The sequence below is a fragment of the Motacilla alba genome, chromosome 21 (genome assembly GCF_015832195.1).
Source record: "Motacilla alba alba isolate MOTALB_02 chromosome 21, Motacilla_alba_V1.0_pri, whole genome shotgun sequence".
NCBI classification, from domain to species: Eukaryota; Metazoa; Chordata; class Aves; order Passeriformes; family Motacillidae; genus Motacilla; species Motacilla alba.
Genome location: NC_052036.1, coordinates 6,531,143 through 6,548,038, shown reverse-complemented (window position 1 = coordinate 6,548,038; position 16,896 = coordinate 6,531,143). Strand labels below are relative to the sequence as shown.

The 16,896-nt window shown below is 58.1% G+C and overlaps 1 protein-coding gene across 2 annotated transcripts in view; it reads right to left on the bottom strand.

Annotated features, from left to right (window-relative positions):
- Positions 1-15,032, bottom strand: part of PAX7 (paired box 7) — a 121,660-nt gene extending 106,628 nt beyond the window's left edge. The window contains exons 1-5 of one of the 2 annotated variants that reach the window (XM_038160095.1): positions 14,869-15,032; positions 14,509-14,710; positions 12,111-12,346; positions 11,398-11,527; positions 10,258-10,386 (exon numbers count right to left, since the gene is read on the bottom strand). In XM_038160095.1, coding sequence (XP_038016023.1) covers positions 10,258-10,386; positions 11,398-11,527; positions 12,111-12,346; positions 14,509-14,593 — 580 coding nt within the window. In that variant the 5' untranslated portion in view covers positions 14,594-14,710; positions 14,869-15,032. The remainder of the gene's footprint in view (positions 1-10,257; positions 10,387-11,397; positions 11,528-12,110; positions 12,347-14,508; positions 14,711-14,868) is intronic. The other variant, XM_038160096.1, reaches the window with a different exon arrangement.
- Between the last annotated feature and the right edge of the window lie 1,864 nt (positions 15,033-16,896).

Here is a 16,896-nt window from a genome sequence, read left to right as displayed (position 1 = left end):
CCTTTGGGATCAGGGAGCGCCCTTTGGGATCAGGGAGCATCTTTGGGATCAGGGCGTGCCCTTTGGGATCAGGGCGTGTCCTTTGGGATCAGGGAGCTTCCTTGGAGGGGCAAAGCAGAATCCCTCGGTGGGGCACGGGAGGATCCTTTTGGGGCAGAGGACGAGCCCTCAGTGGAGCGAGGGAACCTCAGCTTGTGGGGCAGCGGGACATCCCTCAGCGGGGCAGGGGACACAGCCTTATGGGGCAGGGGACAGTCCATAGGGGCAGGGACACTCTTCTCTCTGTGGGACAGCCTGCTGTAGGGCAGCTGACACCCCGGTATGGGGCAGAGGAGACCCCAATATGGGGCAGAGGACACCCCAATATGGGGCAGAGGTCATCTCTCTGTCTGTGGGGCAGGAGACACCTCTCTGTGGGGTAGGGGACACCTCTCTGTGGGGTAGGGGACAGCTCTCTCTGTGGGGCAGGTGACAGCCCCTGTGGAACAGGGGACACCTCTCTCTATGGGGCAGGGGACACTCCCTGTGGGGCAGGACAGGGACAGGGGACACCTCTCTCTGTGGGACAGGGGATACCTCTACCGGGCAGGGGACACCTCTATGGGGCAGGGGACACCCCCTATGGGGCAGGGGACACCTCTATGGGGCAGGGGACACCTCTATGGGGCAGGGGACACCTCTGTGGGATGGGGGACACCTCTCTGTGGGGCAGGTGACAGCCGCTGTGGGGCAGGTGACAGTCCCTCCGTGGAGGGGACACTCCCGTTGTGCCCGTGGAGCCCCAGTTTTCCCTCGGCTCCCAGAACCCCCCCGGGATCACTCCGGGCGCAGGGGGAGGCAGAGGAGCATCCCCGGGCAGGGACAGTCCCACACCCGCCCCACCCCCCTCTCCCGAGGAAAACCTGTCTGCTCTTCTTGGGAATTCTTTCCCAACTTTTCCCTGGAAAAAGCCTCGCTCCCAAAACCTCCGCGAGCCCAAAAGCTCCGGCGGCCGCGGATTCCATCAGCCAGCGAGCCCCGGCCTGGCCCAGAGAAGCGGAGACAGAAATCCCAAATGATATCCCAAATTACATCCCAAATGATGTTCCAAATTATATTCCAAATGATATTCCCAATGCTATCCCAAATTATATCCAAATGCTATCCCAGTGATATCTCAGTGATATCCCAATGCTATCCCAGTGATATCCCAATGCTATCCCAATGCTATCCCAATGCTATCCCAGAGATATCCCAATGCTATCCCAATGCTATCCCAATGATATCCCAGTGATATCCCAGAGATATCCCAATGCTATCCCAATGATATCCCAGTGATATCCCAATGCTATCCCAATGCTATCCCAATGCTATCCCAATGCTATCCCAATGCTATCCCAATGCTATCCCAGTGATATCCCAATGCTATCCCAATGCTATCCCAATGCTATCCCAATGATATCCCAATGCTATCCCAATGATATCCCAGTGATATCCCAATGTTATCCCAATGATATCCCAATGATATCCCAATGATATCCCAATGCTATCCCAATGATATCCCAATGCTATCCCAGTGATATCCCAATGCCATCCCAATGCTATTCCCAGCGCTGTTCCCAACACTATTCCCAGTGCTATCCCAGTGTTATCCCAACACTGTTCCCAACACTATTCCCAGTTCTATCCCCAGCGCTATCGCAGCGCTATCCCAATGCTATTCCCAGGGCTATCCCAATGTTATCCCAATGCCATTCCCAGCACTATTCCCAGTGCTATTCCAGCGCTATCCCAGAGCTCTTCCCAATCCTATTCCCAGCGCTATCCCAGAGCTATTCCCAATCCTATTCCCAGCGCTATCCCAGAGCTATTCCCAATCCTATTCCCAGAGCTATCACAGCGTTATCCCAGAGCTATTCCCAATCCTATTCCCAGCGCTATCCCAGAGGCATTCCCAATCCTATGCCCAGTGCTATCCCAGTGCTATCCCAATGTTATCCCAATGCTATCCCAATGCTATTCCCAATCCTATGCCCAGTGCTATCCCAGTGCTATCCCAATGTTATCCCAATGCTATTCCCATTCCTAGTCCCAGAGCTATCCCAGCGCTATTCCCGAGGGAGGAGCCGCCGCCCCGGCCCGCGGCCGCTCCCGTTCCGATTCCCGCTCCCGTTCCGATTCCCGCTCCCGTTCCGATTCCCGCTCCCGTTCCCGCTCCCGTTCCGATTCCCGCTCCCGTTCCGATTCCCGCTCCCGTTCCGATTCCCGCTCCCGTTCCCGCTGCCGCTCCCGTTCCAATTCCCGCTCCCGTTCCGATTCCCGTTCCGATTCCCGCTCCCGTTCCGATTCCCGCTCCCGTTCCGATTCCCGTTCCGATTCCCTCTCCCGTTCCGATTCCCGCTCCCGTTCCGATTCCCGCTCCCGTTCCGATTCCCGCTCCCGGAGCCAGCCGAGCTCGGACCGCGGCCTCAGACCGCGCGGTGCCGCCCGAGCCGCGGCCGCTAATGAGCGGCGCGAGCCGCGGTAATGTGATGAACTTCCCTTTGTGGGGGAGCGCTCCCGATAAGGGAGAGCAGCCGGGATCAAAGGCTCCAGCGGCTCCGTTCCTGCCGCCGCTTCCCCTCGCCCAGCTCGGCTTCCCCTCGCCCTTGGGTTCCGCTCCCAGCCCCCGCTCGCTCTGCCCTCGCCAGGGCGGCCCGAGGGGATGCGGCTCCTCCCGAGATCTCCCAACCCTCCCCGGGCAGCTCCAGACCCTCCATGAGGAGATCCAAACCCTCCCCGGGCAGCTCCAAACCCTCCCTGGGCAGCTCCAAACCCTCCCTGGGCAGCTCCAAACCCTCCCTGGGGAGCTCCAAACCCTCCCTGGGCAGCTCCAGACCCTCCCTGGGCAGCTCCAAACCCTCCCTGGGCAGCTCCAGACCCTCCCTGGGCAGCTCCAAACCCTCCCTGGGCAGCTCCAAACCCTCCCTGGACAGCTCCAAACTACCCCGAGGAGCTCCAAACTCTCCCTGGGGAGCTCCAAACTACCCCGAGGAGCTCCAGCCCCCCTCCGAGAAGTTCCAAGGGAATGCAGCTCCCCACGAGGAGTTCCAACCTTCCCCAAAGAGCCCCAAACCCTTCCCGAGGAGTTCCAAACCCTTCCCCAAAGAGCCCCAAACCCTTCCCGAGGAGTTCCAAACCCCCTCTGCAGAGCTCCAAGCCCCTTTCGAGGGGGTCCAAACCCTCCCTGAGGAACTCCAAGCCCCCTCCAAGGGGATGCAGCTCCCCCCGAAGACTTCCAAACCCCTTTCGAGAACTTCCAAACCCTCTCCGAGGAGCTCCCACCCCGAGGGGCTCCAAGCCCCCCTGCTCCTCCCCACACCCCGAGGGCCGTTCAGGTGCACGGGCCAGTCCCAGGCGGTGCCCCCGGACCGTGGCCACCGTCATCATCATCACCATCATCCTCCTCATCCCCATCACGCCCTGCCCCGCTCCGCCGGCGGCTCCCGCCCTGCCCGCCCCCCCCCCCGGCCCTTCCTTCCCCCCTTGTCCCCAACTGCGGGTGACAAATGTCTTTATAAAGTGGCATTAGTGACATCCAGCTCCTTTTGTGGCGCGGCCCCGCCGAGCGCCAGCCTCGGGATGAGCCGGGAATGAGGAGGAGGAGGAGGAGGAGGAGCGGAAGGGGTTTTTGGGAGGGGGATGCCCCGAGCCTGCCCCTCCGCGGCAAAGCCGCATCCCCACCCCAAGCTCTGCTCCCTCCCGGAGCTGCACCTGCGCTTCCCGACTCCTCCATCCCCGCTTTTTCCTGGGATGAGGGGGCAGGAGGGGAGGGGGAGCCCCCCAAAACCCCGGTTCTGGGGGTCTGCCTCCCGCCCTGCCCTGGAGGGGGAGCCCCCCAAAACCCCGGTTCTGGGGGTCTGCCTCCCGCCCTGCCCCCTCAGCGCTCCCAGCCGGGTTCCCCTTCCCGCGCTCGGATCCCTCCTTTCCCGACCCTCTCGGCATCTCCGAGCCGCCCAGAAACCCCAGAGCCCAAACCAGGCTGAAGTTCCGATTTAATAAAAAATAAAATAAAATCCATTGAAAAGGCGACTAAAACCGCGCGGGGAAGGGGAGAGAAAAGTGGCAGCAGATTGAAACGGGCTTTTTTTCCCACTTCTTTTTAAGAATAATGCCCAGAAATACAGAATATCCGCAAAGCCAGGTCTGCAGAGGGGCCCTGATTCGCTTCTTTTTTTTTTTTTCTCTTTTATGGCAAACGCAATTTTCCCAAAGATCCTTCACCCTAAAGCCGGAGCGAGTCCCTCCCCGCTGTTATGCGCGCCTTAAAACCCCGCCGCGGAAATTCCCCGGAAAAATTTGGAAAAAGCTTCTCGTGGGGGTGGAATTTGGGGAGGGGGGGGGTGCGGAACGGCGGCGGGGGAGGGGGAGGAAGGGGAGGTTAATCCGGGTTTAACGCCGTGATGCAGTCGCAGGACCAGGGCTCGCCTGATTGTGTTATCTCTCCCCAACATTTGGGTCTCCCATATTTCACCCAGCCAAATAGCTGCGAGGGAAAAGTGCGTATGGAGGCACTCCTGACGCCTCAGGAAAATATGTTATTAATATCTAAATAACTTCCCAATACTGTCTCTAAATCTCCCCTTCGCCACTCCAGATGATGAATTCGTTTGAAGTGTTCTCCCGTCTCATCTTCGCTCTCTCTCTCTCTCTCTTTCTCCCCCCGCTTTTTTTTTTTTCCTTTTTTTTTCCATACCCAGGCTTATTTCAAACTGGTAAATATCTAATTCCTTTAACCACGCTGCAGACACGTCTCTCCCCTCTCCCGCGCGCAATTCCCGCCTGGAAAAATCCTCCACGGGAGAGCGAGACCCAGCGCGGCCTGCGGCTGCTCCCGGGATGATTTCGGGTTAAAAGCGGGGTTTTTGGGGGGAGATCTGTTTGTTTGCAGCAACCCCTGGATCACGCGTTCCCCTCTCATCCTCTCCTGCCTTAATTCCGGCTCTGCCCCCTCCCTCCCGGCCCAATTAGGGCCCAAACCTGGGATTAGGACGAGACCTCCCCGCTTCCTTCCTGCGCTGCTCTATCGCGGCTCCATCTCCCCCCTTCGCCCCAAATCTGCTTCCTACCCGCCCTGGGCAATGAAATCACCTCCAAATTCCGCATTAAAACGTCTCCTGCCCGCCCTGGGAAGTGGAATCACCTCCAAATTCCACATTAAAACGTCTCCGATGCGTTTCCTCTCCCGGCCGGGGCTCCCCACCTGCCTCTGACCCCGAGATTTCCTTCCTCAGCCCCACCCCGCTCCAGGATGGATCCTTTTCTTCCCCCCCAAAAAGGGTGGAAAGAGGGAAAAAACCCCAACCCCAGCCGAGCCCCGGATCTCAGACATCTCCCCGATGTGCCTTCGCTCCCTGCCGTACAAGCGAGCCCCGCTCGCCGCATCCTTGTCTCAAGTTTGTTTTTTCAAACGCCTCGTGTTCGATTATTCCCGTTTATTCCCCTCTCCAGCCTTATCTCTCCTCCTCTCTTCTCTCCTCCCCGTCACACTCGATTTAGGCAGGAGTTTATCTTGCGAACATTTGCCGACTTTGTTTATGTAGCCCAGGTTCCCGTTCCCAAAAGCCACTGTTTGCCTTTGTAATTGTTATCTGTGTTTATTGTTGTACCTCATTTGTCTCAGCTTTTTTTGTGACATGTAAGCTCCGTGTGCGCCCGCATCCAGCCCCCCCTCCTCCCTCTCCCTCTCCCTTCTCCCTGCATTTTTTTCCCTTCCTCTTCCCCTCTCTTCCCTCTCCTCTCGGCCTGAAATATGCACAGAATAACTCAGCCTAAAGCCAATGAATTGCTTGACACCTCCCTATCTCTTCTCCTGCCCCCCATTATTAGAGCTGATCCCGCTCGCAACACTCACAAATCCCGCCTGGGCTCTGTTTGATTAGATTGCCAACCTTTGGTAATCCCTTGATTTGATGAAGTGTCTGCTCGCGGCCCCCCCGCGCTTCTAAACACACATTTACCGAGGAGCCGCGTGTTGGTTTTGCGAGCCGCGCCGATTGTTTGCCGATAAATCGGCCCCGCAGCCCCGCTCCGCTCTCCCGGCTCGGGGAACAAAGCCCCGGCGCAGCTCTGGGGGTCCCCCCTCCTCTTTCCGCTCCTCCCGAGCTCCCCCAAACCGGGCGGGACCCTCCAAACCCCTCCGCTGGCTGCGGGCCCCCAAAAACCCGGCGGGAGCGGCGCCGGCAGCTCCCGGCTGGAACTGTCCCTGTCCCCCCTCCTGCACTGGCCCCGGGGAACCCCGATCCCGCTGTTCCCCCAAAATCAGAACCTCGATCCCGCTGTCACCCCAAAACCGGAGCCCCGATCCCGCTGTCACCCCAAAATCGGAGCCCCGTTCCTGCCCCGATCCCGCTGTCACCCCAAGATCGGAGCCCCGATCCTGCCCCGATCCCGCTGTCACCCCAAGATCGGAGCCCCGGTCCTGAAGCTCTGCCCCTTTCCCCCCAAATCGGAGCCCCGATCCAGAAGCTCTGCCCCTTTCCCCCCAAATCGGAACCCCGACCGCGCTGTTCCCCCAAGATCGGCCGAGGGCACCAACTTGGGGGGCACAGTGCGGAGGGGAAGACTCCCTAAAAACCCGCGTTTTCACCCCAAAACCAAAACCCGGATGATCCCTACGAGCATCCCCCGCACCCCGCGGGGCTCCGGGGGGGCAGCGCCGCCGGTCCCCGCTGCTGCCCGGGGGACACGCCCGGGGTGGGGGGGACACACCGGAGACCCCCGGGTCTGGCCCCGGTTAATTCCCTTCCCCCCTCCCGAGCGGTGCCCCCCGAAATTTGGGGGTGCCCAAATTCTCCCCTCTGCCCCCCCAGCGAGGGAGGGAGCAGCGCATCCCCTGCCTAACAAATAATAACAACCCCTAATAATAATAATAAATAATCATAATAAATAGTAACAACAACCCCCTCTTAACAAGGAGATGTGTATATACATAAATATATATATAAATAAACATATATTAAAAAAATAAAAAACCCCAAGTGAAGCCTCATGAATATCCGCCCAGGGCTAGCTGGAGTGAGCCGTTTAAAGATGAAAGTGCAAAGAAATAAAGGCTCAATTTAATCTGCCTTAAAACCCTTCAACTTAACGTTTGTGCTGGGAACTCAGAGAGTGAGTACTGATTGGGGATAAATACATTTCTTAGCATGCCTTGGAGCTATTACACCCTTCTCCAACACAGCTCCCTATTCAACAGCCACAGTTTTCATTACCAGCTCTAATAAGTCTTAACATTATTAAATGCCAAGCAGACGATAGAAAGAAACAGGCGCAGGGTGGAAGCTTTCTTTCCCACTTAAAAAGAGAGAGCATTTAGGGCTGTCTTCCCCCGGCTCCCCGCGAGGAGAACCCGCCACGGAGCGCTTGGCAGCGGAGGAGAAAAAAAAAAAAAAAAAGATTAAAAATAATAATATTAAAAAGCAAAACTAAAGTTTTTTTTTTTCGCCCCTTTCCTCCCCCCCCCGCAGCTCTCGGAGGGAGAAGTCGCGTTGGGCGCAGAAATTGAGAAAAAATTCCCCCCCCTCCCTCCCTCCCTCCCTCAAGCCGCTCGAGGTTGGGTTGGTTTTGGTGGGAGCCACCTGGAAATGAGGATTGGGTGGAGGGAGAAACAGCTCTGAGGGGATTTGAATGGCGGGATGCAAAAGCGCGGCGTTTTCCGGCAGAAATTGCGGGGTTTTTTCGAGCAGAAATTGCGGGGTTTTGTGCAGAAATTGCGGATTTTTTTCGAGCAGAAATTGCGGGTTTTTCGAGCCGAAATGCGGGGTTTTGTGCAGAAATTGCGGGGTTTGGTGCAGAAATTGCGGGGGTTGGTGCAGAAATTGCGGGGGTTGGTGCAGAAATGCGGGTTTTTGTGCAGAAATTGCGGGTTTTTCGAGCCGAAATGCGGAGTTTTGTGCAGAAATTGCGGGGGTTGGTGCAGAAATGCGGGGTTTTGTGCAGAAATCGCGGTTTTTCGAGCCGAAATGCGGGTTTCTCCCCGTAGAAACCGCGGCGTTTCCCAGCGCGCAGCCGCCGCCCGCCAGTGCTTTACAAGCGGCCTCATCAATTATCTTAATTGGGGCCATTAAAACTTTCCCAGGCGTTAAAACCCGCCGGGGCAGCGGGAAATTGGGAATTTCGGACGCTCCTTTTGGAGATGCGCAGGACCCCCAAAAAAGCCCCGAATTCACGCGGTTTTTCGGGGCGATTTCTCCTCGGCGCGGCGATCAAAACCCGGGAATTGCGGAGCGATCGGGATTTCTGCGCGGGGCCGGGGGATTCTGCGCGCTCGGAGGGAGAGCGGCGCTCCACAGGCTCCGGCCGCGGGAATTTGCCCAAATTAGCCCCCTTTCATCCAGGAACGGGGGCTCGTGTTTGATTTGTCCGCGGCCTCACCCATGAAGGCAGAAGGGAGCGTTTTGTTTTGCCTCTTGACACGCACTTCTTGCGTGCTAATCAGGGATAAAAAGCTTCCCGCTCCTTCATTCTTATTTTTAATTTTTTTTTTTTTGTTGTTGTTGTTCTTTTGGGGGTGGCGACGGGGAAAACGCGAGGACGGAGGGGAAAAAAAAACCCAACCCGCGCTTTCAAAAATAAAGATATTTTTCCCGAGCGGCGAACCTGGCTGAAAACACAACTTAAACCCCCCCAAATCTCCTTTCCCCCCCCTCTAATAAAATTCAAAACACCCCGAAAGTGAGCGGGGGGAGCTTCTGGCGGACACAATGGCCCCGATTTGCAAATGAGCATCGCCCCTCTCCCAAATCACAGCAACATTTTGCAGCGTCCAACGGCTCTGCCTTTCTGCAGCAGCCGCTCCGATAATATTACAAAACTATCTAACAGCAGGGAGTTTTGAATAATTTATCTCCCTTTCTTCCCGTCCTCGGCCCTTTGTCCAAAAGTTTTTCTCCTCCTCGCGCAATTTTGAATGAGAATGGACGCGCCCTCCCTCCCCCATCCCTTTACTCCATTTTTAAGGCAGCCTCGGGTTTTTCCCCCTTTCCCCCCCTTTCTTTTTTTTTTTTTTTCTTTTTCTTTCTTTTTTCTTTTTTTTTTTTTTTTTCTTTTTTTTCCCTTTTTTTTCTCCGCTGTTTGCTTTTGTGGTCAGGAATCTTTTCCTTATAAAGCTTCAATAGACCCCAAGGTCTTTGTAAGTGAAGTTCATCTTCAAGGTTGGGAAAAGAGGGGAAAAAAAAAAAAAAAAAAGGATCGGATCCTTTAAAAAAAAATAAAACAAAATCCCTTTTGTCACCTTCATTTCCAACTCCAGTGATGGGGGCTCGGGGGAGCGTTTTCTACCCCAAAATTCCCCCCACATGTCCCAAACTGGGGCAAATTCGGGACTGGGGGGAGAATCCCGCTCGCCCCGACAGCGGCGATGCCACAAATCCCCCAAAATCCCAACCCCGGCTCAAGCCCAGCCCGTGCTCGCTTTGCACCAACTCGGGAGAAAACTGGAAAATTCCAACTCCGCTCTGCCGGGGACTCCCAAAATCGCCGTTTTCCCCCCCAAAAACCGCCGTTTTCCTCCCCAAAAAGGCGCTCGTTTCGTGCCCGAGCGGAGCTGCTCCAACTCCCCCTTTTCCCGTACGGATCTCACGGATGCTCCCCCAAAATTCCACCTTGTTTAGTTTTGTTTTTCGGAACCGCGGCGCTGCCCGCACTCCGGTTCCCACCCCCAAGCCCGCATTCCCAGCTGGGAAAAGTTGGAATTTTCCTGGCAGCGGGAGAAAACGCCGCGTTTGGGAGGTGATAACAGAGCCGCGCCACCGGCCTGGCTCGGAGCCTTCCCCCGCCCGCGCCGGCAGGATTTTCCCTGGATCATTTTCCCTGGATCATTTCCCCTGGATGGTTTTCCCTGGGTAATTTTTCCCAGGATAATTGGGGGGTGCGGCGCCGCTCCGGGGACCCCCCCCCCGTGTCCCCCCGGAGCTCGCGGCTCCCGTCCCTAATTGATATTGATCGGCGCCATCGGTCACCTGTCAGCCCCGGTTCCAGGGGACCACTTAGGCGAAATCTGTTTAACAAATTCATTTACGGCCTCCGAGGTGCCTCTCCCCCCCTCCGGCCATTCCCGGCCCTTTTTATGGATAATTGATCCCGAGCGCAGCACCGACAGCTCTTCCTCCTCCTGGCAGCCCCGCTCCCCGCGGGGATTTTTTGGGAAGAGCCAAACTCGGCGGCCCCGGAGCCACCCCCGGCGGGCAGGGCCGCGTCCCCGCTGTCCCCCCGGCGCGGCGCGGGGACGCGCGGTACCTTTGTCGCCCAGGATGCCGTCGATGCTGTGCTTGGCCTTCTTGTCGCCGTCCTCCTCCTTCTTGTCGCAGTCCTCGTCCTCCTCCTTCTTGCCGAATTTGATGCGGAGCACGCGGCTAATCGAACTCACTAAACCTCGGACAGGCAAAGGCAGAAGGGCGAGTATAAGCTGCCTGCGAGCGGTGGGACCGGGGCCGGGAGCGCCGCTCTGCCCGGGGAACGCACCTGCCACCGCCGCCGAGCCCCCGCCAGCCCCCACTGGGACCCAGGACATCCCAATTCCCAAACTCGGGCGTTCCCGAGTTGACATCCCGGCCAGAGCGGCACCGGCATGTCCCAAAGCCCCGGGATGGGCCATCCCCAGGTCACCACACGCTCTGTCACCGCACAATTCCCAGATTCCCCCCAGTTCCCAAGCCGGGAGGGAGCTCCGGGCCTGCTCTGGCCCTACAGAGCGGCCCCAAAACCCGCAGGGACCTCACAGCCGAGCCCCGCAGAGCCCCCGGACCCCAAACTCGCCCCTGCAGGCCGAACTTTGGGGGGCAGCCTCGCTGCCCATGGATCTCAGGATCTCAGGGGATCTCAGGCTCCCCAGATCTAATGGATCTCAGGGGATCTCATCTATCTCAGGGGATCTCAGGATCCCATGGATCTCAGAATCTCACGGACCTCCAGATCTCTCGGGATCTCTGGATCTCAGAATCTCATGGATCCATAGATCTCACGGATCTCGGAATGTCTTGGGATCTCCTGGCTCTCAGGATCTCCTGGAATCTCTGGATCCCGTGGACCTCTGTCCCACGGGGACGCTGCTGCGCAGCCCCCACGGTGCAAACCCCAGCGGGACCACGGGGCTCTCCTTTCCCCCTGGATTTGAGGGGCGCCTCTGGGGATCTCCCCCTGCCCCAGCACGCCCCCGGCTTTCCAGGGAGCTGGAAAAAGCTGGGAACAGGGCTTGGTTTGGGTTCGGTTTGGCAGCAGCCGGGGCACAAATCCCCGCCAGTCCCGGGCTTTGCTCGGGGTGCTTTTTCCCCTCCATCCCCGCAGAGCCAGGAGGGAGTTTGGATGCTCTGGAAAACCTTTCCCGCGGGATACCCGTCCCCGCGGAGCCGGGGGAGTGTGGCCAAGCTGCCTTCTCACCTGAGGGCACCGTGCTGCGGTCGCAGTGGCCGTCCTTGAGCAGCCGGTCCCGGATCTCCCAGCTGAACATCCCGGGGTTCTCCCGCTTGTATTCCTCGATTTTCTTCTCCACGTCGGGAGTCGCGACCTGCTTTTGTGCCCAAGGGGCGCCGGGGTGTCCCCGCGGGGCGGCCAGACGGGGAGCAAGGGAGGGAGAGCAGGGGAAAAGCGCTTTTAATTCAAAAGAAGCAGCGCAGCTCAGCCCTGCCCGGCCGGGCTGCGGGATGGGGTGAAAATGGGGATTGGGAGCGGGGAAAGGAGGGAATTAAAGCTGGGAGAAGGCCCTGCTCCCCCAGATCCTAAGAGCGGGGTCTCTGAGGGCCGGGAGAGCCGGCAGGGTGGGATTACCCTGAGCTCCGGGGAGAGCGGTGCAGGGCACAATTTTTGGGGTGTTTATGGGATTTCCCGTTCCCAAAGAATCCCGGGTTCCCCGCTCCCCAAACCACCCCCGGCATCGCTCCAACGCGCGCCACTTGTTGCACGTGGAAGCCACAGAAAAGAAACCACCTCAATCCGTTCACCACCTCCGGCTCGGGCCGCGCTTTCTCCCCAGCGGAGACCAAAACCCGCAGCTTTATTAAAACCCTTTCCCCCTTAAAAAATCGCCGGCGAAACTCGCGCTGCCCCCCAAAACAAGGCGGAATTTCGGGGCGCGGTGCCCGCAGCGCACTCACCCTGGGCTTGCTGCCGCCGATGGCCCCGGGCCGGATGGAGCCGGTCTCCTGGTAGCGGCAGAGGATTTTGGAGACGCAGCCGTGGGAGACGCGCAGCTGCCGGGAGATCACGCAGGGCCGGATGCCGTGGTGCGCCATCTCCACGATCTTGTGGCGGATGTGGTTGGGCAGCGGGCGCCCGTTGATGAAAACCCCTCCGAGCTGGTTCACCCTGCCCTGGCCCAGCGGGGTGGACACTGCGAGGGACACGGGGGGAAAAACCCGACCCCAAAAAAACCGGGGAAAAGTTCAATTAGAGGGGAGAATTGCGGCGTGTCCTTCCCCGCGCCTCCCGCTTCTCTCCCGGGGTTTGGTGGTTTGAAAGAAGGGGGAGAGTCTCGCCCGTGCCCCGCGCTCCGTGGTTATCCCGGTGTTTATCCCGTGTTTATTTATCCCGGTGTTTGTTTATCCCGGCACCACGCGTGGGATTTTCCCCTGGAAAGTGGGAAAATACGAATCCCCCGAGCCGCGCGCCCATCCCCGAGACACCCGCCGTGTGTCCAGCCCTGGACGTTTGTCCGGATTTGGGATTTCACACCTCGGTTTGAAACCATTCCCGGCGTTCGAACCGCGAGGAGATCCAAACCCGCGCAGCAACACGCTCCCAAAACTTCCCCTTTCTCCCCCAAAAAATCTCGCCTCGATTCGCGGCGCTCCGCTTTCAAACAAACTTTTCGAAATCGCCTCTGAAACGCCCTCGGGGAGCTTTTTTTTGGGTGGTTTTGGGGATCTTTTTTTTTCGTGGCTTTGGGGGGGATTTTACCCCGCGGCCGCTTCGCCGCCGCCTCTCCGGGCAGGGAGGCAGCGGCGGCTCCTTCGCCCCCTCCCCAATTTATCGAACACCTCGCGCCGCAGATCTCGCAGATTAATACGATTTCACAGGCTGGAAATTAAAGCGGAGAGGAGGGGAGGCAGGACGGGAGGGGCAGAACTCAGCTGGGTAATTTGCGCCAGGCTGGAGGGGGCGAGCGCCAGGCGAGGCGAGGGGGGAGGATTTTTATTTCTTTTTTTTTTTTTTTTTTTTTTTATATATCATTGTTTTCCCTCCCCTCTCTCGCTACAAAGAAAAGTCGATTCCAGAAATTGCCTGGCGATTTAGCGAGAATCATGCACCGCTAATTCCGAGTCACTTTGGCCGGCGCTCCCTGGATGTATCATTATCGACAGATAACACTCGAGTGGCCAATTTTACATTCAAGAGCCGCTAAAAGCGCCGGCCGCTCTCTCCTTTCATTATTCCCAGTCATGTTGTGCAAATATTGTTGTAATCCTTTGATCCTTTCCCTTGCCGTCTGTTTTACTTCATTTGCTACAGAAAAGCACTTCAGCAAATCCCCGCGCCCTGTGTGTTTTGCAGCCTGCGTGGTTTTCCGCGGGTTTGCGATTCGCCACTTGAGCACGGGCGGGATGAAATTTTCCCCGCTTTTAATAAATGCGGCCAGAGGGGTCCCGGATAGAAATTTGCCTTTTTTTTTTTTTTTTTTCCTCCTTTTTTCCTTTTTTTTTTTTTTTTTTTTTTTTTTTTTGGGAACGTGTGTGCCTGGAAATAATCGCCCCCCGCGTGACAAAGGCACGGCGCAGGGAGGATGGGTGGCACTCGGCGAGGTGACAGCTCCCGAGTCCCTGCTTCGCCAGCCCCGGCCAAGGACATCATCCCGGCTTCCCGCTGCTCCCCGGATCAAGGTTTTTATTCCTGTTTTCCCCTCCGAAAAGTTAAATCCCGTCAGTTTGGTTGTTTTCCCCCGGCTTTGAGGCGGAGCTGAAAATTGTCGGGACGTTAAAAAAATCAACCCACCAGAAAACAAAAAACCTCAGCCCCCAAAAAAACCCCAAAGCGGGAGAAGCTGCCTCAAAAATCCTGCGGGATGCCCGGGAATACTCGGAACACGGGAATGCAGCAAAGCAGCTGCCGGGAATTCGCGGGGAGCGCGGCGGGAAGGGGCTGGGTGAGGGGTGAGAAGTTGGGAGAATTTCGGGAACCCCCCAGGAGCGGAGCTCGGCCGCACCCCCGGCCCCGAGGGCCCCCGCGGGTGATTCCAGAGGGATGGAGCGGCGCTTTTAGGGATGGAGCGGCGCTTTTCCAGACCCTAAGAGCCCCCCCCCCCGGTTATTCCAGAGGGATGGAGCGGCGCTTTTCCAGACCCTAAGAGCCCCCCCCCGGTTATTCCAGAGGGATGGAGCGGCGTTTTTCCAGACCTAAGACCCCCCCAGGTTATTCCAGAGGGATGGAGCGGCGTTTTTCCAGACCTAAGACCCCCCCCAGGTTATTCCAGAGGGATGGAGCGGCGTTTTTCCAGACCTATCCCCCCCTCCATCCCCGGGTGATTCCAGAGATCTTTTCCAGGTTTTCCAGACCTACCTTCCAGCGGGAAGCCGGTGCGGGGGTAGTTCTGCCCCGGCGCCGGGCGCATCATCCGCGGCACCGTCCCGGGCAGCGCTGCCATGGTCGGGGGGCGGCGGCGGCCGAGGGGCTCCGGTGCGGACCGGGGCTGGGGGGGACACGGGGCACAACCGGGGGGCTGCGGGGCCGCCTCCTCCGACCTTCCCAGCCCTTCCAGCGGCTGCAAAACAAGGGAGAAATCGGGGCTCCAAGCGATGGGAAAAAAAAAAACCCCAAAAATATATAAAAACCCGAGAACTATTTAAAAAATGAGCGGAAAAATCAAAACGCTGCAACGCTCGGGATGAAGGGGGTGGGGGCGGAGGGGGGATCACCCACCAGAAATTGCCGGGAAAGTTTGGGGGCTGTGTCCCGAGCGGCCGCTCCGCTGGAATGTCACCCGGGAAGGGCAGACACGGCCAAAGTTGCCTGGGAGCTGGGCTGGGCTTGGGGCTGGCTCGGGGCTGGCTTAGGGCTGGCTCGGGGATGGTTTAGGGCTGGCTTAGGGCTGGCTCGGGGCTGGTTTGGGGGGCAGAGCGGGGGGAGCCGCGGCCCCCCGGATTCGCTCCGTGCGCTGCGGTTCTTCCTCCTCGCGGCGCGGTTGTGGCAGCGCTGGAGGAGGAGGAGGAGGAGGAGGAGGAGGAGGAGGAGGAGGAGGAGGAGGAGGGGGCTGGAAGGGGCTGGAAGTTGCTCCGGCGGGGAAGTTGGGGCGGTGGGAAGGACGGGCGGGCTCTGATAGGCTCCGGCTCCTTTCTTTGATGGGAAGGGGGATCCGCGCCCGGCCCCGGCACCAATGGGAGCGGAGCCCCGCGCTCCTTCCCAGAGGGGTTTTTTGGGATGTTTTTGGTCATTCTCAGGCTCCTCGTGGAAAGCTGGGGTGTTCCTCGAGCGGCTGGGAAAGATTTGGGGTGGATCAGAGCAGGGGAAAATCAGGAATTGCGGGGTTTGGGGTTTTTTGGTGGGTTTTGGGGGATTTTTTTAGGGTTTTTCCCCCCTGAGAGGATTCCAGGAGGGGAAAGGCGGGCGGGGCATGGGCTGAGCCCGGCTCGGGGTGGGGGAATTGCGGCGCGGATTGAAAAATAAAATAAAATTTAAAAATGCACATTAAAAAATGGAGATAAAATAGGATTGTAATAAATGATTAAAAATTTTAAAATAAATGAAAATTAAAATGAATGGCAATTGAAGTGAATAAAAATTAAAGCAAACAACACCTAACATAAGTTGAAGTTTAAAACTTAAAATTAAAATTTTTTAAAAGTATTGTGAGAAATTAAAATGAAACAAAAATTAAACAGTACATAAATGGAATAATAAGAAATAAATGAGATAAATAAATAAATAAATAAATCAAATGCTCCCCACTCCTCGCCCCGCTCCCTCCGCGGGGTTTGGAGCCGCTTTTCCCGTCCCTCCCTGGGGGTGTGAGAGGCTCACCCCGACCCCCCCTGCTCTGTGGGACCGGCCCAGCGCCCCCCACCTTCCCCAGCCCGGGTGCCGCCCTCATTAATTAACAGCCGCGTTAATTACGGGGCGGGCTGGGGGCCGGCCCGGGCCGGGCGGAGGATTCCCGATTTCGCCCCAAAAGCTGCGGGGGCTCTGGGAATGAGGCGCAGCGGGACGTGACGCCGGCGCCGGCGCTGCCTTTTGTTCGCAGCTGTAAAAGGGACTCGGCCCCGCCGCCCGCGCCGCCCCCTCCCCAAAACCCCCCCGGAGCGGCCGCGCCGCCCCCGGCCCCAAAGCGGACCCCAAAGCCCGGCCTGGCCCCCCCGGCCCGCCCCGCTCCTCCTCGGCTTTGCTTTGGGGTTAAACCCGGCCTGGAGCCCGGCCTAAGCCGCGCCTAAACCCGCGTGCTTTGGGGGTTTCTGCTTTTCCACCCCTAAAACCCCCCCGATCCCCGTCCCAAAGGAACGAAACACCCGGGACAGTGCGGGGCGGGGGAAAAGCGGGTTTCAAACTCTTCCCGAGGTGTCGAGTTGCGCCCGAGCTCTGAGCTCGGCTCAGGCGCGACTTTGGCGAAGGAAAATAAATCTCGCTCCTTCCCCGCTTCCCAAAAAACGGCAATTCCCGGGGTTCCCGGGGGGGAAAGCCCCGGCCCCGTCCCCGCCGCATTCCTGCCCCCGTAATTCAATTATTTGCCGGGATGGGGGGGAAGGAGCCTGGGAATAAAGTTGAAAATTAAATATTTCTGCTCTCCCGGCGCTGGGGGAAGGTGAAACCCCGGGAGCCGAGCCCGAGCCCTCCTTCCCCGCCGCTCCGGGGTCACCTCGCCGGCAGGAAAATCCCGCACTTCAAACGCCGCGTTTGTTTTCCCTCCCTCCCCCGCCCCGCTCTGCTGGAATTGGGAGAAGATTCGGCACTTCCAGG